Source organism: Phoenix dactylifera, chromosome 8, assembly GCF_051530095.1.
Source record: "Phoenix dactylifera cultivar Ajwa chromosome 8, Ajwa_hap1_PhDact_Kaust_v1.1, whole genome shotgun sequence".
NCBI classification, from domain to species: domain Eukaryota; kingdom Viridiplantae; phylum Streptophyta; class Magnoliopsida; order Arecales; family Arecaceae; genus Phoenix; species Phoenix dactylifera.
This window is the reverse complement of record NC_143197.1, coordinates 32468385-32492744: the sequence shown is the minus strand read 5'-3', so window position 1 is coordinate 32492744 and position 24360 is coordinate 32468385. Positions and strand designations below refer to the sequence as shown.

General features: G+C 39.4%; 3 protein-coding genes across 3 annotated transcripts; 2 read left to right on the top strand and 1 right to left on the bottom strand.

The window, feature by feature from the left end:
- Positions 1-973: 973 nt before the first annotated feature.
- On the bottom strand, positions 974-12075 carry LOC103704136 (BTB/POZ and MATH domain-containing protein 3-like). Its single transcript, XM_008787313.6, has 4 exons — positions 11300-12075; positions 10322-10670; positions 4877-5153; positions 974-1491 (listed from the first exon to the last, which is right to left on the bottom strand). Exons 1-4 carry the CDS (start codon positions 11710-11712, stop codon positions 1295-1297), a joined length of 1236 nt encoding a protein of 411 aa, XP_008785535.4. The 5' UTR covers positions 11713-12075; the 3' UTR covers positions 974-1294.
- Positions 12076-15436: 3361 nt separating this feature from the next.
- LOC103704137 (uncharacterized) lies at positions 15437-18102 on the top strand. Its single transcript, XM_008787314.5, has 3 exons — positions 15437-15587; positions 17609-17765; positions 17848-18102. Exons 2-3 carry the CDS (start codon positions 17610-17612, stop codon positions 17893-17895), a joined length of 204 nt encoding a protein of 67 aa, XP_008785536.1. The 5' UTR covers positions 15437-15587; position 17609; the 3' UTR covers positions 17896-18102.
- A 4769-nt stretch (positions 18103-22871) lies between these two features.
- LOC103704188 (uncharacterized) lies at positions 22872-24074 on the top strand. Its single transcript, XM_008787377.4, has one exon. It carries the CDS (start codon positions 22996-22998, stop codon positions 23845-23847), a length of 852 nt encoding a protein of 283 aa, XP_008785599.2. The 5' UTR covers positions 22872-22995; the 3' UTR covers positions 23848-24074.
- Positions 24075-24360: the final 286 nt, after the last annotated feature.

Below are 24360 nucleotides of genomic sequence, written 5' to 3'. Positions count from 1 at the left end.
AATTGTCTATTTTTAAAAATTTATGGTTTGCCACCTCCCTCCTCCGATTTCTTCGACCATGCCTCCCCCTGATTTCTTCCCTTCCTACCTTCCCTCTCATCTCACCAGCATATCATCTCTCTTTTGTTTGTGCTCTCTCTCGACCATCGAAAATTAGACTACCATAGCATCTTTCCAACCACAATGTATCACCAATCTTTCTTTCTTTTAGGAGCAAACATGAATACTCACCATTCAAAAAAAAAAAAATGCCTAATTTTATTCATTGTCATTAGTTCATACTCGTATAAAAGTTCTACATTTCATTAGTCAATAACTGATGCCGCTGAAGACGCTTGCGTGCTAGTTTCCTGAAATTAGTTAATTAGTTGGCAGCTTTCTGTACTCCCATTGGGGTGTTGACTGTTGCGAGAGCGCTAGCTAATGCTGCAAATAGTTAATCTTTGGCATGGCGAGTACCCGCTACATGGTGCTGCTGCTGCTGCAAGCAGTTGGTCTCTGTTTGGTAAATTTTGGTTTGGATTTTGTCGATGAAGGCCTGAACCGGAGGCATGATAATCTCTCCCTCTCCTCTGCCTCAAAACGATCAAGTTTTCCCAAATATGCATTGGTAGTAAAAAAAGAAATTGTATCTTTCATTTTTAGATCTACCCTTCCTGTAACCAAGAATAAAACAAAAAAAAGAAGAGAGGGGGAGGGTGCCATGATGCCTTTAGGATTGAATTTATATGAAATAGTCTGAACTATTCAACCAGTTCACATAGAAATAAAGTTTTATACCTGGAAGATCAAGTTCTTTTTTGCAAAAGAAAAAAAAAATCATGAGGCTTTCTTAGAGTCCAAGAAGGGGAAAAAAATCAGAACATGTTGATGCTTCTCCCTCTACCTATGCACACTTTATGACTTCTCCCACCAAACAGTGACCCCAGGCTCTTACATGGATTCAATCTCTCAAGGCCCCACGCTCTGCCGATTTAAGTAAAGCCTAGTCTTGTACATAAGTAGAAGAAACACAGATCAATATACATAATCATTTACAAAGACAGCATCAGAGACTTCTTCCTGAGACCTTCTAAGCTCCAGGTAAGGTCCAGTGATGTCATTGTCAAATCAAGAGCTCAACAGCACAACCGCTTGATAATAGAGATGAATTATTTATAAGCCACTAAAGTTCAAATCAAATCAGTGATGCCACTTCACTACACAAATGTACAGATCTGAAAACCGATAAGGTCTGTGGAGGAAGCAGCAAGACACTACAATACTTACGGACTATCCTATGATCAATTGCAAGCTACATCCGCCTTTTCATACGCCTCCCATTCAAATCAACACTGTCCATTAAATTGAGCCCTATGTTACTGCTACCGCTCCTCTTCCTGCTGATAGGACTAGAGTCATCATCCGCCACAGCAACAGTTGCCAACAAGTCTGACAGCAAAGATGGGCACGTCGCCTCCAAGTAATTGAACCCTTCAGTCTGCATAACAGCTGCAAGTAGATGATCCAGAAACCATGGAATATAAGTAGAAACAATTTGGTCTTTTACTTCAAGAAAATCCAATAAAGAAAGCAAAGTTTCACGCAATTCTCCGAATTAACTTCCAGCAAAACCTAGAACAAAAAGTAGACAACATTTTGACCATGGATTAAATGGAAATTGAAAACTTGAATAACCATGCAGCTCAAAATTGGATGTCCTTCACACCATCGACACAGTTTCAGTATCAATTTTCATAAGCAACAGATCACTCTGACTAGCCAAACACCCCTAGTTACCCTTTTAGGAACCTACTATAAGTACTTTATAGTGAAGATGTTGTCGAGAGTCGGTTATTGCCTAAAGATGCTAGCAACCTTGTTGCAAGAGACTAAACTGCTGTGGTGAGAAATACACAAACAGAAAATATGAGGCGCCGCACCAATAGGTAAGACAGACAAAAGCAAAGCAGTAACCAGATAATAAACTACAATAATTCAATCTAAGAAAAAAATATTAGTCTTCGTTTGTTATTTCAAATCAGATTTATGTTAACAAACTGATTCCAAGCCATCAAATCTGGATGTAACATTTCACCAAATCAGAAGGCAACAGGAATTCTGTTAAGCAACTTCCACCCATATGAATCTGATGAACTTTTGAGTTGCATATGTTTCTCAAAAGTTATAATCATATTAGATATCTATAATGAAGAATTAAAACTGTTTTATTTCTTACATTTTCACCTACAACACACACCTCAACAAAAGTCGAAGAACAGCTCAAGTTCATAGACAGATCTGAAAGAGAATTTGCTGTTGCTTTTTGAATCTTCAGACACTAGGAGCACCATCAGCAGCCCTATTTTATACCTTGTTTTTTTATGCTCTCATTGAAAATAATTCAAAGCCTTAATTAACTTGAAATTATTGCAATTGAATGAAATGTATAGATATTTCAAACAAACAACCTTAAGGTGACATCTCTCAGATGAAGACATCTGGGTATGTCCATATAAGTCATTACAAATCTTGCAAGCAAGATAGCATCGGTTGCCTTCTTTGACAATTCATTTCTTTAAAATAAACATGAAGCAAGTCAAATAGGCTTGCTTTAGTCAACTGAAATGGTATGTTGCAGCATCTGATGACTCCAAACTTACTCCGTCCAACCACAATTGACCCATTCAAATAATTTGAGCTTACTAACATACAAGCAGAAATCAATCTATAATTCTACAATAAGAAATTAAACATTTGGAGAAGGAACATGGTACCTTGATAATATATCACTAGAGGTTTTAAAAAAATTCATTCTGAAAGGCAGATTAAGTATGTATTACAGTAGGTTACCCATTATTTAAAATTGACTTAATTAGAGGTGTCATCAAAACGGGAAAACATTGTAAACTATGAGGTGCTACTCCCTGCTGAAAGCAGCATCCCTCTTGATTTGCAAGTTATTCATCAACAGCAGCGCAAATAACAACTTCACTAAAGATCTTTGATAGATTAGTTACCAAAAGTTTTAACTGAACCTACTTCCATGTGTGAGCCATATATTGTGCATTTCCACGTCAAGTCTCCTCATCACACGATTGTTTTTTTGTCAATATAACTATTTTAAAATTTTCATTTTCCCTATCACTTGTTTGAATGTTATGAAACTGAAAACCAAGCATGTAACTGGTTCTTTCTATACATAAATCATATATTGTATGTAATGCAATTCCACATCAAGTGAACTTGCCCATCAAATTTCTTTTATTGCATTAAAACTATTCCAAGTTTTCATGTTCTTTGTATCACTTATTCATATTGTTACAAAACAGATAAGCAAGAATGCATAGAAAGTAGGTCTTTTGTCCGTCCCTGCTTCTGCATACGATGCTAAAGAGTGCATTACCCTTCGCAGAAGGTATTGGTTAATTTTTCAAAAAGCAATGTGAATCAAACATCAATACAGTATCCATTGTAAGCTGTAACATAAATTATGATAAAATACACATATCATGCATTACCTCTACATAATATAATTCAACAGAATATAAACATCAAAGGCCAATCCAGATGCAACCTACATCGCCTGCAAATATGTAAAGAATAAAATATACCTAAAAAGAGGCCTTTCAGGAAAAAGCATATGATATAATATGTATGGTGGCATTCTAATCCCTAGTCCCTCTAAATTACTAAAATGAATCCCTCTTTTCGCATTCTTTCATATAATAATTGCAACCCCCCCGGTTCCATGATATGCAGTGAATGGTCAAGAATTAACTCATTGACAATAGAGTACAAAATGTATGGTCTGCAAGAAGAAATGATCATCGAAATAACATCAGCTTCTTGAGATTTACAAATCCCATGTTATTGCCACAATGTCAGGATATATAAGAGACTAAATGATCTTCTCTAAATATTAAATATGGGGATTTGTGTCTTCCAGCAATATGCCCTGTTTTCACCATTTAACCTCCCCCCCCCCCCCCCCCCCCCCCCAAAAAAAAAAAAAAAAGAATTGCTACAATAACAATATCAAGAACTGATTTCCTAATGATTTGCTTCCAATGTCCAAAATCTCTGTATATTCTGGTAATACTATATACAGTATTCCCGAAAACAGCCAACTTATTCTCAGAAATCAATTTCTTCTGGATTCACCTATAATCATCATTCACTAATTATGTCCTTTTTCCTTTTCCCTTTCCCGTATACCATGCCATAACCAGAAGGCCTTGTCTCACCATTCAGAGTAGCTGACTACCTTTCCCATATAACGCTGGATCCTTCAGCATGTCACCTTCACATCACTCAAAACTTTTCTCTTACAAATAAATAAAACTTCTCTCCTTCCATTTCTGATAATGCTCTTGAGCCTCCTAAAAAATCCGATAGGACTACCACTGTTCTAGCTATTGCTCCAAATTAAAGTATCTAAATGCACAGCACAGTCATGTAATCCCTATTCCATGCTTAGTAGGAAGCAAATGGAGCACAACTATGTGCAGCACCCCACTAAGCATTTATCAAACCCTCTCTCGCCACTGTACTGTTTACGCATCCTATGCAGTATTTTTAGCAATAAATATAACTTGTTCCATGCTCAAGCTCCAGTCTGTTTGAAAGGTAATACTTTAGCTGGCTAATAACGTAGAAGATTCAGATTGAGTTGCTCTGGCAGAAAAAATAGTTGGCCCAGAAGGTTTCTCCTCTCACAGATAACATAAGCAAATTAGGTGGACATACAGGGCATGCTGACTATTTATAAAAGGCCAGTGGTGTACATGCAGATGGTAAGAAGACTTTAAATGCTTAATCCTACATGACGCATATCATATAACCATGATATAAACTGAAAAAGCACATCTCTGACTATAGAGTCAACAACGCATACCTCCCAAGTTTTCTCGAGCTGCTGTAAATTTTAAGCAGACAGCCTTCAATTGAGCACATTGGTGTTGCTCTGCCAGGGCCAAGGTTGTTGCTACAGTATCAGCAGTGACTTCTTCGCACAGTTTTGCTTCGCATAACAGCTTCAGACGTTCCAGTCCATATCTATCTGCTGCAGCCAATAAATGTTGTACCATAATCGTGGATGTGCACATAGAAACAGATCCAGTTAGATCATGCACATCAGGGAGTTCATCTGAATATATAAACAGAAGCATGGCCTGCAGCAAGCAAAGAATCATCAATCACAAGGGAAGCCAAAAAGAAACAGTCACAAGCATATCAGTTGAACAGCTGCATGTAATAATTCAGACATTAGCATATCACAAATTCCCCTTATATCAACAAAAGTTCTTTTCAGATGATTAAATGCTTAATAATCTTTAACATGACATGATTCGTCATGAAATGTTGCTAGAGCAGTTGAATAGGGTAATCAACTTCTAACCTTGTTAAGCTAATAATAGAATGCTAGGTCCAGTTGAACAGATAAGAATGTCACTGATTTTCCACAAGGCTCCTCAATCATGGTATAAGCAACTGCCTCAAGATGTTTCAATAACAATATTAAGTTTTTCTTGAGATACTAGGAAACATCAATTTTTGCATGTAGCAGTGATGACACAACGTAAGGAATGCAGTGCAGCCAAAAACAAAGCAGATCACACATTGCAGAAGTGATTGCTGGACCAGGCATTTGCTTTCTTTTTCAATTTTGATATCTATCATCACATACAACAAAATGCAAGGAAATGCATCTAGCAGTTCTCATGCTCCAACCAATTTTTAACTGAATCTTCAATGTGCAAATGATCAAACCTACAATAACGAGATAGAAAAAAAGGAGATTGAGAAAATAAAGCAATAATCAAGTGCGTCGGTGCACAAAAATATGTTTAATAAAGAAATCGGTGAATCTTAACCAAACATTTGAGCAACATTGGGACCAAACAAGATAAACCAAAAGTCTTGGGCTTGAAGTAGCTTTGAGGCATGCAATTCTGGATGCCCCCAGTCACGCCTTCAAAAGGCAATATTACTCTTCTTAATTAAAAATCAAGTCCTAGAAGTATGCTCAATCCAACAAAAATCTCGAAACACTTCTATGAATAATTGTTAGTAGTACCACTTTCAATATTCATAACAGTACCATGCTAGTACAGTGTTCGTACGGTCAATTCCTAAATTTGATACACCCCCCATACTGACTATAGGTTCGCTACCAATATCGTATGTTCTACAATGGCAAGCCATATTCAACCTGAACTACATTAACCCTAAAATGAGAAGGACTCCACTTTGTGTACAAGTCTAAAATAGGAGAAGGGCACAAGGGCAGAGGTTGTGAGGAACGATTTCAAATAAAATCTGTTTTGACAATGATGTAGCCCTAATAGAAGAAATTTTGAAGAATATGTAAAGCTACCTTGAAACTATGAGGATTTTGGTTATGGTTACTGGAGAATTTGACAAGATCTTAATGTAGGCTGAGATCAAGCTAGACCCAACAATAAATCATAGGACCCAAGAATCTATTGACATGAATGGTGCATCATCAAAATTCAACTAACAATGCACTAGGCACCATCAGAAGGCTTGCGATTATAGCCACCTATTGTCTAAAGGTTTCAAGCCTTATTCTGAGGAGTTGGGGACCTGATGGTAGCCCTATTCATTGTCATATCATCCACCGCACTTGGAATCATAAGACAATGATGGTGGATAGGTCATGGTCGGAACCAATTTTCTCCTAGAAGGCCAAAAGTAGCAAGATAATTTAGTTAGCATAGGAGTTGTTTTTCTTGTTCTTTTCGAACTCTGAGGGTACCTAAACATCCCTAGCTTTGTAAGAGACCCCAGAGCCTATAATACCCTTTCTTGTACTCAATTTTAATCATTGAAAATAATAAAGCTTCTCTTTAATTAGAGACACTGGTGCTTTCTTTCTACTTGGTAAATCCTATGTGACCCTGGTGGATTCCGTGGACGATGACATGGCTAGTTGGTGGAGCACTTAGTCATGGAGCATCTCAAATATGTTAGGTGGTGGAATCCTTAGTGATGACAAGGCCCTCTTGATAGCAAGGCAAGAAGCTACTAATTAGCCCTTCTTCCAGTTTCTTTCTTAGCATCAAAATCCTTTGTGTTTACTTTTTATCTTCAATAACTGCTTTCAAAATTCAAGGCTTAAGTTTTATTTTAATAGCAAATGCTTGCCTAATCTTCTATTGTGTATCTCTAAATCTAGCGCTAGGCCCTCCAGCCTACGTTAGCTCTCTTGGTATCAGAGTGGAGTCTTTCCTAATTTCTTCTTGCTAGCAATTTTTATTTTAAGATTTCAATAGTTTTGTGATGCAAGCATGCTTAGTTAGGACATATATTCTGTTCAGGATTTAAATTTCTAGTTTACTTTGAATTCTTACATGATAAAAATATATCCAGTTACATTAGGACTTTATTTTTTGAAATTCTAGTTGCTTTCAAACTTCAAATTGTTTTCAAAACTTTCGCGTCCTTTTTCAAGTAGAATAAGGCATACTGCTTGGAGTTGAAGTAACTTCCTCTGCTTGTTATTTCTACTTGAGTTGAGAGAAATCAGATCATCTTGCCCTATCCAGGCTGGTCTGAGAGCTTGTTTGGGTCCGCCTAGATTTATCCAAGTGGTTTGACTTCAGCTTGCTATCCACTTGCAGAAAGCCCCCATGCAAACTGTTACCTAGTCGTAATCATGATTTCACAACCATACTTAGCCAAGGCAAAGCAGCACACACACCCAAGATCCTTACACTTGCTGCCACTGGATTTTTGGTGTAGCCAAGTTCTACACGCATTCTGAAAAAATTGACAACAGGAAGACCACTATCTGAAGCATGCTGATGGCATAACAGCTACCATCCAACAAACAGCAACAAGCATACCATCAGAAGGTTAATTGGCTTTGCGTGCCAAGGACCTCTATGCATGATCAAAACATACAAGAGCTACATGACGGTGGCTAGCTTAACACTTTGCCTGTGTGATAAGATGCTCGCACTTGTGGAGGAGTGACTCTTCTAGCCAAGTATGAAGAAGGATATGACAAAAAGTAATCAAATGGTGTCACACCTATCGGACCACCAAATTCATATCATCGACACCCGGATCCTACACGCCATTGCCCATCGAAGAACATCCTTAGGAAGACCTAAGCATGGATTTTGTCCTAGGTTTAACCAAGTCTAAAGAAAGATACAAGTCCATATTCGTGGTGATGGATCCATTCTCCAAGAAGGCTACTGATGCTTCGTATCGGAAGTAGCCCATTTGCATGGAGTACCCAAAACCAAGATTCACATCTCGATACCAGACCTCGTACCAGTGCCACACTAGCACTATGTCAGTATGGAATTTTTTCGGTATATCGAGTGTCAGTACGCCACCCGTACCGAGTATCAGTATCGAACCAGTACAATACGCCCCATACCGCCTAGTTTGGGATGCTTCGACGCATAATATTCAGCCAAGATGTTAAATTTATCGATCACTTTTGGAAGACACTACAGGCCAAGCTAGTCACTAAACCAAAGATAGTTGATAGAAGTTTGGGAAACCTGCTACAAATCCTAGTCGCGGAGAACTCTACCACATGGGATTCCATCCTACCCTAGGTTGAATTAGCATAAAAGAGCAACATGAACTATATTGCAAGCAAATCATTGTTTGATATTGTGGCAGGACTTGCATCACGACAACCATAGGACCTGGTACTTATACCACCTTTAAGCCGAACTTCAACCAAGAATGAAGACTTTCCTAGCATAAGCAGATACATGAAGTCAAGAAGAAGATTGCAGAAAGCAATCAACTATAACAAGATCAAGCTAATCAAAGGTGCAATGGTCTTCAATTCAAACCAGGAGATAAGGTGCTTGTCTGCAACTGACCCAGGTGACATCCTCCTAGATCCCATAACAACTTGCAACCTAAACATCTTGCACCTACAAGGTCAAAAATCATATAGAAGTACGTACCTGACCTTTTGGAAGACGTCCACCTCGGCCTCGTCTTCAATGTGGTGGACCTCTCACCATATTTTGAAAGCCAAGAAAATTTGATGAAGACCTTGACTTGCATCTACCTCCACAAAAGCACATGAAGAAAGAGATCGAGGCCATCCTCGATGATGAAATAGTGTTGATCAAGAAGAAGGCTTATCAAAAAATTTTGGTAAAGTGGAGGAAAGGATGACCCAATTCACAAAGATCATGGATAACTATCGAGGATCTACAACGACTGAATACAGACCTTTATGAAGAGTACCTCATGCACAATTCGTTGGAGCCAAACTTATCCAAGCCGAAGGTAGCTCATGCAAGCCAAGATCAAGCTAAGCCTAGAAATAAATCATCAGAGACCAAGAATTTACTGACACTGAATAGTAATGCATTAGAATTCAACCGATGATGCACTAGCCACCTTACGAAGGCTTTCGATGGTGTCCATCTACCATCTGAAGGTTTCAAGCCCTATTCCAAGATGGAATCTGAGTCCTAGGAATCTGACAACCCTATTCACCATCAAATCATCCGACAGCACCATAATTGGCACCAGAAGGTAATCGAAGGCAGATAGGTCACCATTGAAACCAATTTTCTTATAGAAGATCGAGAATGGTAAGATAGTTTAATTTAGTTAGCTTAGGGTACACAAATGTCCCAAGTTTTGTAAGGAATCCTAGAGCCTATAAATATCTCCGCTTATACTCGATTTAGATTATTAAAAAATTAATAAAGCTTCTCTTTTTACTGTAAGCACTCTGGTGTTCTCTCTTTCTACCTGGTGGATTCTTCGTGATCCTAGTGGATTCTAGGAACAATGATGCAACTAGTTGGTAAATTCCTTATTCATGGAGTCAATTGGTGGATTCCTTAACAACGACAAGGTTTTCTTGGCAAGGCAAGAAGCTCCTAGTTACCCCTTCTTCTAATTTTCTTATAAGCATCTAGATCCTTTGCTTTGAGATTTAAAATTCAATAATTATTCTCAAAATTCTAGGCTTAAGTTTTATTTTAATTGCATATGCCTCCTTAATCTTCTACCGAGTAACTCTGGAGCTTGTGTAAGACCCTCCAATCTGTCATATCTGTTCAGCTATATGAGATTTTATGAAGCAACAAACTTAAATGAAACACATAGCCAAATAAAACTTGGAGCAAGAAAGAATCTGACAAAAATTGGCAAACATATACTAAAGAACTTAAAAAATCAGGTAAAAGAACACTTTTATGTTTCTTTTCAACAAACAAGTTATATATATACTATCATACTAGACATTCTCTAATAATAAGGCATAGCATCGAATCAAAAACAGCAAGATATAACATATAATCAGAAATTGCATGACCACTACCTTGAAAATAGGAGGTTCAACATCCTCCACAACAATTTTGTCCACATTTGGATTCCCGATAAGACCAAAAAATTGTGCACTAAAAACTGGCGAGCGAGCAGCAAGAATCTGCTTGTGAGCTTTAAATGTCTCATCACCAACCTCAAAATCTATGTCAGAACCAATGCCAGATATGAACAACTCCTTGAGACACTGACCCAAGTCAGGTGGTGGTACAGAAATTGAAAGCTGTGTTGGTGTTTCAATATGGTTTCTAACAACACCCACTGTGCAGTTCATAATTAGACAATCATCCTTGAGATAATTCGATGTTTCTAAGGATGTCCTCCTGTAAAACCGCTTGTAACCCCTGAGATATACAGCATCCATGTTTAATGTTGAAAAGAAGAAGACATATTAATCAACTATGATCAAAAAGAAAAAACGTGGTTGACTGCAAAGTGTATGTAGAGCAAATATATAGATACTAAATGGAACCTAGTGTTCACAATCGGTAGAAGATTGACATTGATTGAGACCAACATAGAATCCCTTCAACTATTGCAGTACACTGTAGCAATTGGGTGGAAGATTAATCTAATACAATGCTATGATATTGATATCATGAACTTGCACAGCGACTCCGCTAGCAATTGTCCCTTAAGGCATGAGAAACAAGTCTACCAAGAATAATTCTTTCCTTGGTTTCCTTAACACCAGCTTCCACAAAAAGGATTAAATCTGAACTACAGAATTGCCTTCTTCTTCTAAATAATCCAAAGCCGCTTTACAAAAAGGGTTTAAAGTACCAATAACCCAGAGAAATATTTAAAAAAAAAAAGCAAAATCAAATCTTTTCTTTGATCCAACTCCGGAGACCAAGAAAGAATTAATGATGCGATAGAGGAAACACGGAGGCATGATAAAGAAATGTTCAACGAGCAAAATCAAAACCGCAGCCAACAATACAGATTCAAGGCGAGCAAGAAAGAGGCATACCACATGCTCCCCCGGTACTTGAGCGTGTAGGGCCCGGCCTCCAGCGCCCGATCGAAGTGGCTGTGCACCTTGTGCCTCCCCTTGCCGCTCTGGTCGAGCAGAGTGAGTTCGAAGAGCGCCCTCACGTCGGTCCCCTCGCTCGCCAGGGCAATGAACACCGAGACATAAAGGGAGTTGTCCTCCGGGTTCTTGCCGTCGGGATAGAAGTAGACGGCCCACTGGAATCCCCCCACGGTGAAGGTGTCGCTGGACAGGTACCTTCCAGGACCCATCCCCTTCGCCAGCGAGAACCCCTTCACCGTGTACCGGTGCGACCCGTTTACCGTCTCGCACACCGACCGAGACCGCGACACGTTCAGCGGATTGAGCTGACGGTTGTTCAATCCTCCCTGCTCCTCCTCGAGCTTCGCCATTTTATCAAACACTTGGCAGCCTCTCCGTCACCGACCTAACCCTAACCCTAATTCTTTGACGATTGGGAACGAAGAGGGGAAGAGGGAGGGGAAGCCAGAATTCCAGGGCGCCGGGGTTTCGAAAGGGATGAGGGAATTCGATGATGTTCTTCGTCGAAACGGAGGAGGAGGTGCTGGTACGGAAGTTTGGGAAGACGGGCTGAACTGGCGGTGAAGAGAGGGTGGCAGAAAAGGACGACGACCGGGGGTGGAAAGGAGGAAGAGAGGTGGGGGAGTTACGGCCCGTAGGCGAAAGGTAGGTGAGATTTTAAGGATTTTTATACCAGAAGCAAAGAGGAGGGTGGATATGTGAGGACTATACACGGAAATATCGGGGTTGGATTTTTATAGCAGAAACAAAGAAAGGAGGTTGGACAACTTCAGACTATACACGGAAATATCGGTGTTGAAGAAGTACTGTGAAGCGAACTGCGACAGTGCGACTGCGGCTCGGAGGCCGGATCGTCCGGATGGAAATTTTTATGCGGGAATGCGGCTCTTTCGTAATCTTTGCACCCACGAGTTACCTTAAAATCGTTTGTGCATATTTTATATGTACTTGTCGTTTTTCTTCCTTTCTTTCTTTCTTTTTTTTTTTTTTTCTTTTTTTTCTTTGAAAAAAGAAAGAGAGATGGTGAGGAGAACCTCACCTGTATAGCAACTTTCACTGGGCCCTTTCCTGCTGGAGAGTGTTCTATGTGGATAGAATATTTTTTACTCATACCCTCTCCATCCGTGGCAGAGCCCCACCCGCGTGACAGCCCTATTCCTGTATGAATACGTCACACCTGCACCACCTAAGTAATGGCAGACCAGATAGCGACTCCACCGGATAAACCAGACGAGAGGCATCCGGTCCTTACATTTAATCGACGAAACTTTTAAACACCCATAGGGACAAAAAAAAATAATGATAAAACTTTAATTTGGTCCAAAAAAATCTTAGTATTTAAATGATTAATGATAAGATTTGAAACTTAATTTGCTTAGTCCCCTCTCATATATCACATAAATGCCTTTACACATGATAGGGTTGAGAACTGAGACTTTTTATTTTGTTTTGTCTAATCAATGATTGGTTGTTTATCAAATAGATGAGAAATTACTTATGTAATTTGTCATTGTTTGGCATATGGTAAATGTTTCAAATTGAATAATTGTACTAATCACTCTTTTACTAGGAGGCAGGTGTAATATATCCAGCATCTTGCTAGAGATGGATCGCATGTTAAGACTTGGTGGGCATGCTTATATTCGAGATTCAAAATTTTTTATTGATGGCCTTCGATTAATCATGGAAGCCATGGGATGGAAAACTCAGTTGTGGGACATGGATGAAGGCCCGAGGTAAGAAGACACCAATGTATCAAAAAAAAAAAAAAAAAAAAGAAAAAAAAGAAAAGAAGATGTTGCATTCTTAAAGTTCACACGCAGCTTTGTACTGATCGACATCGAGGACATCCAATCAGTATATTGGCTAAATGGATGCAAAGTAATGAAGTATGCACTCATTTGGCTTCGGAGGGAGGGGTTAATGTTGCTTTATAGCAATTATAATATCAATGACTAGAAACGAGTATGATCAGTACCACATTTTATTTTATTATTTCATTAAATTCATAATCTCAATTCTAACAATTTATGATCATGGCTTGTGAGAGATTATTGTAGTGTAAATTAGTTATAACTAGAGCAAATTCCTCGTAGGTATTTATTTGTGAGGAAATTCCTTGCAGGTATTTCGGCTTTTTTCAAATTATATATATGAGAGCCAACTTATGTTTTTTTTTTTTTTTTTTTTGCTGAAACAGGTTTTCATACAATACGTGTACGAATACATCCAATAAAATCAAAAAACACTAACTCACTGAGTGTCAGTGGCAGCTCCCCCTCCCTCACCCAAAGGGTGTACCCAGAATGATGAGCTGCAAAGGCAGCCACCCAATCGGCCGCCCCATTGGCTTCTCTGAATACATGTTTGGCCTGGACGGCCACCCCAACCCCACACATCATTCCTATATCCCGAACTAAGGGGTGGTCTGTGCCCACACCCCTCAGCCCCTCCTGGATCCACCTGATGACTGTGGCCGAGTCGCCCTGCCCCGGGAACCGAAATGCCGAACAACTGATAGCCCCCTGCTGCCACCACCCTGGAGTGCGGGTCCCGTATCACAAAGCCCGCACCACCCTGCGCTCCTCCATCCAGTACTGATTCGTCGAAGTTGACCTTGAGGAAACTCGGGGGTGGGGGTTCCCAGGTGAAGAACACCATCCGAGGAACTGCTGGAGCAGAGAGGGAACCCCAGGTGTCCCGAGCTATCAGAGGTCCATCTGAAGAAGGTTTGATTTCCAATACCTGTATTCGCGCAAACTCCGCTACAAACCTCGGTGACACCCTACGCTCACCGAAGGTGCGGGCATTCCGGGCCAGCCAGATCTGATGAGCTGTGCAAGTCGCTCTGATAGCCTCCTGACATGTTCGAGGGCGAGCCAACCACTACTGTATCATATGTAAAAACTGAAGCCTCCCACACCAGACCTCTTGCGGGATCCCTGCCCACTGTCATGCCGACTTCGCTCATGTACACTGGAAGAGCACGTGGTCGACCGACTCCTCAATAGCCAACTTATGTCTTTTGTGTGTGTGTGTGATGCGGATGACATCAATAGCTCATAAAGTAACATGTTTTGCATGATAGAGTATTATCTGTGCAACATTGCTAAAAGCTAGCGGCTCAGTTTTAATGTATGTGATTTCAAACAGGTAGGGTCCACTACTTTATTTAAAGAAACACATGAGTTAACCCTGTTTGAGCTACAGAACCATGATAGCAGCATTTCCGCAGGTTTTGGTTGTCTAATAATCCTACTTCCACCGAGTATGGAGTCTTGATTTATTTCTCAAGCAGTTAGATTTGGGCCATAAATTTAGGACCATCTACTATTTGTTACTGTGTACACCAATCATGATGACGAACCTAGACGGGAAAGGGGTGTTGTGGCGCCAAGTTGATGCAACACCGATCACGGGAGAGGTTGATGTTGATGCAGAACCAAAATAGGTAAGGCTGTTGTGGCGACCGGTCAAAGAAGATAGGAGAAAGGGGAAGAAAGAAAGGAGGAGTAGAAGAGAGGAAGGGAGAAATAAGGAGGAGGAGAGAAGAACCGAAGAAGGGAGGAAGAGAAAAAGAAGAAGAAAAAGAGAGAGGAGAAGAGACGTGAGGAAGAAATTCTTAATTCACTTCATCGAAATTCTAATTATGATAAAAGTCCTTTCTTATATATAGAGCCCAAACAAAAACAAGTAACATAAATCCCTTACACAAAAATAATTCTCAATAAAGCTCTAAAATAATACAAATAAAACCCTACAACAATAAAATGCAAACAAGCCCAGAAATAAAATAAAATGCTAATGAAAATGGTGGACTAGACGGGCGGACGATCAGCTCTGATGTTCCCATCAAATCAACCCTCGAATTTGAATCTACCATAAATTTTGATGAGAGTGTTTGGTGAGAGTATATATGTAAATATTAATTTTGGAAAGATATATATATAAATTCTAATATTTAGGAGGGTATGTATGCAAAGAAAATATTAGAAAAATGCTGCTGTATTTTAATTTTTATTTATGCACTCAGATAAAATCTTGGCCCTCGAATGCAGGACCGATGATGATCTAGAATAATCTTGGATCGTTTGGACGGTCCAACCGGAATCAATTTATAGCCTCAACCTGAAGGGCTCCTCTTCATTTTCGGTTCGGCCTTCTCTCTCGCGCCCCGCCCCACCTTCCTTCCTGCGCGGTCGTAAAGGTCTCCTCCAGTCTCCAGGTAAAGATCGTACTCCCAACGCCAATAACCTTCTAGGGTTCGTGAGATCCATAGATCTGGGGATCGATCGGATCGCTTTTTGGGCGTTTTCTTTTGTAAATTCTTTTGTTATTGCTTTGTTATTCTCTTCGTCCTTGATGCCGTTGACGTTTATGAGTTTATTAGAGTCTGCGATCTGTCTCATGGCAAATGATTGGTTCTTTCGACCGAAGAAAACCGAAAGAAAATTAGAGTTCGATTTTGTCTTGTGATGTATTTCTATGATATGATCTCTCATATTGTATATCTTGCATAAATTTAGCAATTGGATAGATTTCAACCATCAGATATCGATCTTGCATGGCCATAGTCTTGACTCTAGACTGTCTTATGAACGGTTTCTCATTTCTTTACAGATTACATGATTAAATAAGTATTTCCTATGGATCGAAAAGTGGTATGCTGATACGAATCTGGTCGTGTTGTAGAATAAAACAAAAGAAAACAGATTTTGGAATGACCACTTCAAGGGGGGTCAGGCCTTGAATAATCACTTTGAGAGTGTTTAGCCTTCAAAGACAAGAGTCTGAAACTTTATTCAACGGCTAAAAAGCCATACAATTAATAGTCATTGAACCTAATTCTAATAGGACAGACAAATGTAATTTTGTCTCCCAGTGCAGAAGAAACATAGGTTCTTGCATCTTCTCAAGCTCCAGGAATTGTGTCCTACTCTTGCTCTACACTCCTGCGACCTACTAACAATTTGCTTTATTTCTATGTCACATTTGCTCATAAGTACCCTTGTTCGCCAAATTCTCTTTAATTCTGGCAGCACTTCTGATACATTTTGTGTTTCTGATCGCTGGCATCCGTGAACACACTCACAATGCTTTGCACCTGGAGTGTGCATGTTACGGTCCTTTTATTGCGTGCCAGCTTTCAGTTTGCATCATCAGATCACAACATAAAAATACCCTAAAAATGAACGTAAAATGGAGTCATAACAGAACCACTACAAGCATGTAGACACACTTGCAAACACTATTGTTCTCTCTCCACGAGAATATATAAGTGAGCCCCTGTGACTGTTGCTAGGTGGGCCAGAACATCTACAAGAAATTCTACCATTATGTTTCTGAGCCAGCTCTATAAATATGAATGTACATAATCCAATTTCCTGTTTACTTGCACACATGCACATATGCATCCATACGTACGAATGGACGTGCATCTGTGCATGGATGTGTGCCTGTGGTGTATGTGATTGTGTATGTGTGCATGTCCACACATCAGAAGCGTGGAGTATATCATTTCCGCATTAAGCACCCACAAGCAACCTTTTTTTCTTTAGACCTTGGTCATCTGTATTTGGAAGGGATGTCGTATGCTTTCTGTGGCCTGTGAACCTCTGACCATTTTCTTTAATTAAATTATCATGTTCAGGTCTCAATGGTTAAGGCTTATTCTTAGATTAAGTATAGGTAGGACATGGAAGTTAATACTTATCTATATTGGAATAATACTGTTTCCTTGTTGATCTGCTTTGTTTACCATCCTAAAACTAGTGTATAATCTCTCATGCAGTCCCTTTGGTTAAGTGAAATATTTTCACACTTCTACATTTCAATCAAACTATTAACTGCAACTGATCGGCAATCTTATGAAGCCAGATATTTATCCCAAACCCTGGTCGGAGCTGAATTTTGCTTTATGTAGCTGCATGCTTCAAAATCATCGAACAGTTTTGTGGCCTTTTTGCATGGCTACAAACGTGAAGTATGAGGAGTTTCATGGATTTATTGAGGTTCTGGAGTATATTAAACCTATACTTTTCTTTGTACCGAAAAAACATGTACTTTTTTAATCCAACTGTCTTTCCTTTTTTTTGTTCTTTTTCTTTTCTGGGGGTGAAGGTTGGGAGGAGAGGGGTGGCTATTAGCTTCATAGCCTCCAAGGCCCATGAGTGTAAAAACTATGTATGCAAAAGGATGAAATTTTGATGCAAGAAATATCTCATCGATTTTTTCCTCCAAATGCAGGATGACAGAACCACCTTTTGTGCCTAGGGAGAGGCTCAAGAAGCATCAGCAATACTTCCAGAACATTCACAAACATACTCACCTGAAAGGCCGTTATGATAAGATAACCTCTGTTGTTATCCCCCTTGCCTTTGCAGCCTCTACCACATTTCTCATTGTGAGTAAATGTCTGGACATTTATCTTTTGTTTTATGGTTTCTCTCATGGCTTTTGTGACCTACTCTTATATTTGTAAACAGGCACGGGGCATCTACAACATGTCTCAAGGGATAGGGAAGAAGGAATGAGCTCTTCTCCTTGTTGCTTCCTGTCAATAGATCCAGTGTCTGACATGGGGCAAAGGTTGTTTTTAGTTATTTGTCTCTGGTAATGGTAATCACAAAGTGCACCTTTGTTTGGACATGTTTACTTCTATTTTTCCATCAAAACTCAGGGACTGAGTGCTTTGAATAAGATTTATGTTGGTGGGTTATCCTGCTGCTTTACAAACTTAATTCTGTCAATCGCAGTGGTCTGAAATTTATGTTGGGCCTTTTTCTTTTGTTGGTTGACTGTATTCTATTCTGTGGCTTGCATCTGGTTGGTATTTTCACTAATTAGATTATATATTTGTCCATATATTATGTTTCGTTCTGGGTATCGGTTAACAGTCAAATTATATGAAGATATATACCCTGACCACAAGGCTATGAGGTATTCGCACATGTTTTCCTCACTGCATAACTGGTTGTATTAAGCAAGATGAAGTTAAGGAGATGCTTGGCATTTGGCAGACTTGGGTTTTTTTAATCTGTGACAGTCCATTGTGGAATAGTTTAGATGTGAGATGAAGCTATGACTCTGTAATGGTGAAAGTGATGTTTTAAAATGAAAAAAAAAATGAGGCTTTGCTGTCATTTAACTATGACAGGCCTGCAAATTAGGAGGTATTAACAGCAAACCTAAATGAGCTGAGCAATCTACATGCATCTCTTTATTGGAGATTTACAGCCTTACGCGCATATCAGCATTCCATGCACTGGTGGTTCTTATTGGTTATTAGCTGGGTAGCAGCAGATGTGACCCTTATACTCTTTCAGGTTTGTATGATCATTTCCTGTGCAGTGCCCTGGCTGCTGTAGGGCCTTGATGTCGTCCCTCTTGCTGCATGTTATCAATGTTTCCAGAAATTCTCTCAGGCAAAAATTTATTGGAGATGCATTAATGCGACATTTCCCATTTATCCTAGCATGAATGCTTATTGTAATCACAACCATACATAGCCTTATTCATAAGAGTTGCCCATCTCTTTAGCAATAAAGAATACATCTGTGCATAGAGCAGATCCTGTTCAATTATGGTCGTAAAAATAGTAACGTTTCAATAGAAATGCATGTCATTGAATTAACTGCTCTGGCCCTTTTGTATATCAATCTGAGCATGTCATGTAAGTTTCATGAAAGTTTTGTATGCATTTGCTCTGTTCAAGGTGGCTTAAGCTGTGTAAGCTTGTAATGTAACATATGAGCAGCTCTCTCTCTCTCTCTCTCTCTGTGTGTGTGTGTGTGTGTCCACCGGCTTGGTTAACTTCTAGCATCTTGAAAAACATGTGATCAGAAACAAGGTGCGATCCCTTTTTAATGTATTCAATAGATGAGTGAAAACTAATCGAGGCGAAAAATAAAATGACAGCCAAACATCTTGATATGATCTCATGCCTGTATTATGCTGGGTGATAGCTTCCAAAACTTGGACCGAATTACAAAGTTGTCCATAATCTTTTCCTGGCTGCTGTCCTATATTAGATTGTCATCCAAGGAGAATATATTGTTTATGACCCTCTTGAATTGGACGGTGGATGATTTAGGAGAATTCTACGATCCCCGAAGCTCCTGCTGCCCTCATAGAGGGTTCATAAGCTGCTCTAGGCCCGGATGGTATATCAAGAGAAGCCTGTCAGATGGGAGGCCAGATAAGGGAATGGATTTTCTGATATTTGAGTTGAAACTTGAATCAAGTTTTCGTTATAAACAAACACTAGTCTAAAAAAATTCCATGCTCAATCTATTATTTGAAGGCTATGTTAAAAATATCTCAAGGAAAATTCAGCCATTCTAGTAATTTGTTGATCTACAAGTAGATTTCGGTGGTGAATATTATAAACGCTCGATAGAACAATGGTTTTCTTCATTTTTTTCTAATTCAAAAACCTTTGATTAACGACTCCGATCTGCATTTCATAAAAAAAAATTGATTGAGCATCATTCTTGCACTCATTTTAGTGATTTTCTACCGAAAGCATGTTTTCAGATAGTATTTTTAGCAAAGCAGTGGCAACCCATCCCAAGTTTCACTGATAAATTAAAAAAAAAAAGAGCATGAAATGGGAAACTAGAAAAGAACAAGAGAGAATAAAAAGAAAGAAAGAAAAAAAGTAAAAAACAAAAAAGAAGAGAGAAACGAAAGGCAGGGGAGGCCAAACATCAGACCCGGCCCAAAAATTAAACAGGCAAACAATGTTAGAGGCTTATATGTTTCTTGGGTGCCTCCTAAACACACTATATCCGCTCATCCATGATGTATGGCGACATGCATGGGCATCAATTTTTACTTTACCAATCATTGGGCGTGACACCATCATGAGCTGCAATGCTGCATGCTTCATTCACAAGCTCTACATAAATATAGATTCAGAACTTCCCAAATGATACATCTTTTTATCACTAAGGAGACAGCTAGCTTTAGTTTATTAAAATCCAACAAGGCAACCAAAATCTAAGGATTAGATACGAACTGAGTTAATTATGAAGCAATACTCGAAGATAACATGGCGGCATTTAATGGTATAGGACCTAACATAGGCATCGATGACTTCCATTACAGCTAAAGTAAATCCAATTAAGAGCAATGGCCAAAATCTAATTAAGAGTTTTGGTACCTACGAATTAGATGAATTCGATCCTTAAGCTTGTGGCAGGCCCCAACGTTGACACCACCAACACCCTGACACTGAAAAAATACCAAGACTTTGACAAAGTAAATGCAAGTGGAATATTGCACCCCGTCTATCATGGGCCAAGTCTACGTGCTGGGTCTAAATCTCTCTCTCTCTCTCTCTCTCTGCATATGTGTTTGTGTGAGTGTGTGAGTCTTCCTCTTTTATTTTAAAGGGTGGGACTGCAACACTACCTACTACTCTCAAAGCGAACAATCTAAAAGTGGATACAACCTACCTTTTGAAGGATGTTATTCATTGAGATTGTTGCAGAGTACGAAGGATATCTAAATACGGGTCCAAGGGGTCAGTTAAAATATTAAGGGAAGTATGGAAAATACTGCCGCTTAAGGCCCACAAAGAAAGGTTGAATTCAAGGGGCATGTTTTTGAATTCAGTACACATGGGATAGTGAATCTTTTGGTTCTTATGCTAATTCTATTAAACAATCATTATATATCATCCAGTGTTTCAGTTTCATGTCTCAGCCCAAATATTTTCCGACTCTACTCTCATATCCACGCCACCAGTTGTAACATTTGATGTCTCACGTCCCCTTCATCATTATCAATGTTTCTTTGTAGGGAAATCAGGAGATTAAATTTGAGGAGAAGGGTCTTTTCTTCCTTCTTTCGCGCAAAACAAGTGGAGAATGAATACATGTTAGATAGAATCTATGAGTAGAGGATAATTTAACTGGTATATTTAGTCATGAAGAACAAGGAGCTGGCCTTCATTGAAGTGGAAGTTGATCTTTTATGGGAGTGTTTGGCCCTTGTAATTTTTCTAATTCTCTGGAATCGATAAGGGCTGGGTGCACAACTGAGATGCAAAGTATTCACTCCATCCTATCTTGCACCTTAATTGAGGAGCCATGGCAGATATTCTGTTGTTCATTTTTTAATTAATTGGAGATTCCAAGGAGACACAAGCTTCGGTTCCATCACCACAATGTACAGTGAGTAATTCTTTTTTTTTTATTTGAGATATACAGTGAGTAATTATGATAATTTAATTACTTATTGTTACTATCAACAATGGCTATTTGATCAACGGTTGTTTCCGAAATCACTTAAGTGAACAGCTAAAAAATTCAAAAAGTCAGTGAGGAAGGGGAAGACAAGGGTCACAAGATACAACCACTACAACAAATGCAAGGTTATTTAATTGGTTCAATTGACCCAATGTAATGACACAGCCTCGAAGATGACTAAATCATTCTTCTCATTTAGATTACGAGAACAAAACAAACCCCATAAATGAAGGTTGAGTGGCACAAGTTACTCATTAGTTTATTGCATGTATGTCGTTTTAATACAGAGAATGATTGGACGTTTATATAAAACAAATGAGACGTCGCCGAAGGAAGGACAGCAGTATTACATTATTTCAGTGGAATTCTGCATATAATTAATCCCTGAGTACTGGCTTGTTCATCCCGCCGGAAATTGTCGAGATTGTACTCAAATATTTACCGATTATAAGTATGAGAACAAAGTAATAAACTATAAATAATTTGCCATTTAATGGCTGCATTTTGAGTCATCAGCACTTGCTAACACTGATGATTTTAGAATTGGCATGCCGTGGACTGGGTATCAATCTGAAATGACCTGGTAAAACTAGACTCAAGGTAATGTGCAAGGAGAACCTTTTCTGAAGAAAGAATGGTCCAAGAGGAACAGCTGTGAGAGTGACAATTAGGTAGTTAGAAGTAGGCCCTTGTTTCAGCTGTTCGATCATTGGGGCCATAGCAACCAACCATCGTGGTTATGAAAATGTGGCTGTAAATCCCTGCTTTAGTGTTTAAAGCTACCCATAATAAGATGTTAGACACCCGGTACTAAAACAAATCAATTTGTTTCTCATGGAAACATAAACTTTCTTGCGATTTCAATCTTAAAATCATATAATTGATTAGGTCCATTGATTGATTATGCCAAACTTAATCGGCCTTATCAAATTTTACCTTGATGAATTTGTGATTGCTTGTGCCAAATTTAGTCCAAACTTCGTCTGCCTCCTAGTCTCTATATAAAGGCTGCTCCTATATATTATGACTGACAACAAAAAATACAATTCTTTTCTCTCTCTCTCTCTCTCTTTTTTCAATATGCTATCAGAGCAAAACTGTATATTAATAGTACAAAAGTGAACCGTAGTTCAAACTAGGTATGCCTTCGCTCCAGCCAAAAATACAAGAACCCTACCACTCCAACTACCTTGAGAAGACTTTTTCAGCTAAGCTTTTTCCTACCCTCCAGATTCTCCCGTACCCATCTATGGCTCTAGGATAGAGATGCTTTCCTCCCCATCCATATCCACCTTTCCTTGAACTATTTCCCAACAGCAAACATCTAACTTCTTCCAAGCTCAAGTCTCTCTCTCTCCCTTGGTTCCTTTTTCTTCATCCATGCACAGCGCCATGGAGCGAAAAAGGAATTGGATGTGCACTCGAAGGAAATCGGTTGAGAGACCCATTTTTGGCTCCTCAATCTACAAAATTTCCACCAGCTCTTTGTACAGTGAGTCATGGGAAGAACAGGCCTTTGCGGAGGACTTTGCAGGCCACTTGGGTGGTTGTGTCTGGCCTCCAAGATCCTATTCATGCAGCTTTTGTCGACGGGAGTTCCGATCAGCCCAAGCACTTGGTGGTCACATGAACGTGCACCGGAGGGACAGGGCGAGGCTTAAACAATCTTCAAGTCCCACCGGTGAAAGCCATGGCAATCATCAGCATCATCACCACAGTCCCTGCACACCATTAGGCACATGGTATCCGGACCAGCTGGTTGGCTCTCCGGCATGCAACGGCAACCCTAACCCTAATTGTGATGCTATAGCATCAGTTGTCTCTCCCAGGGTTTCAGCAGCATCCACCAGAGAGAATAGCCAAAACTCCTTGGTTTCTCCTCCCTATTCTTCGACCATTGTTCAAGAGAATCCAATGAAATCCCTCTTCACTGCGACTCAATTCCTCAAAGATCCAACGACCGCTCGACAGCTAACTTTGCCAGAATCGAAACTTGGAAGAGAGAATCTGAAGCTCAGGGAAGTAGGCTTTCGGTTTTCAAGAAATCCAGGCAACGATGAGGAGGAGAGCATTAGTAGCAAGAGACAGCGGACTGATCCATGTTCTTTCTTGAAAGGAGTTGCTCCAGACGGCCAACAAAAACTCCACTCCGAGTTTCTCAAACTTTGTCCTTGCCCTGATGAAGAATTTGATCTTGAACTTAGGCTCGGACATCTTCCGAAGGATAAATAGAATTGCAAATCCATCGTGTTTCTGTATCTGTCTGTACCCTTAATTAGTTTCTATTCTCCTTTTCCTTTCTTCTTCCTCTCAACTTTTGGCCAAAGGCTTTGTCATCTTCAGATTGAACGATTGCATCTTTAAATTTATCTGTGCTCAAATATTGTAAGAATAACGCTGATGGTACCATATATCAGAATGAAATTTCAAGTTTATGAACAAGCAGCCTCTTTTGAGATTGTCTGGATGGCACAACGTACAGCTGTTCGCAACATCTAATTATCACCATGGTGACATCTACTTTGCATTTTTTTGAGAAAGACATCCAGTTTTGCATGAACTCTTACACGTAACAGTAATATGCTGATGGTTTATTTGTCCTTTCATTCTCTGCATTAGATCAGTCTAACATTTAATCATCATACATAGAGCAAACTTATTCTTGGAAAACTCTGACATATAATGCTTGAAATGAAATGGTCTTTCTAGATGTTTACCAAAAAATGGTCTTTCTAGAATGATACT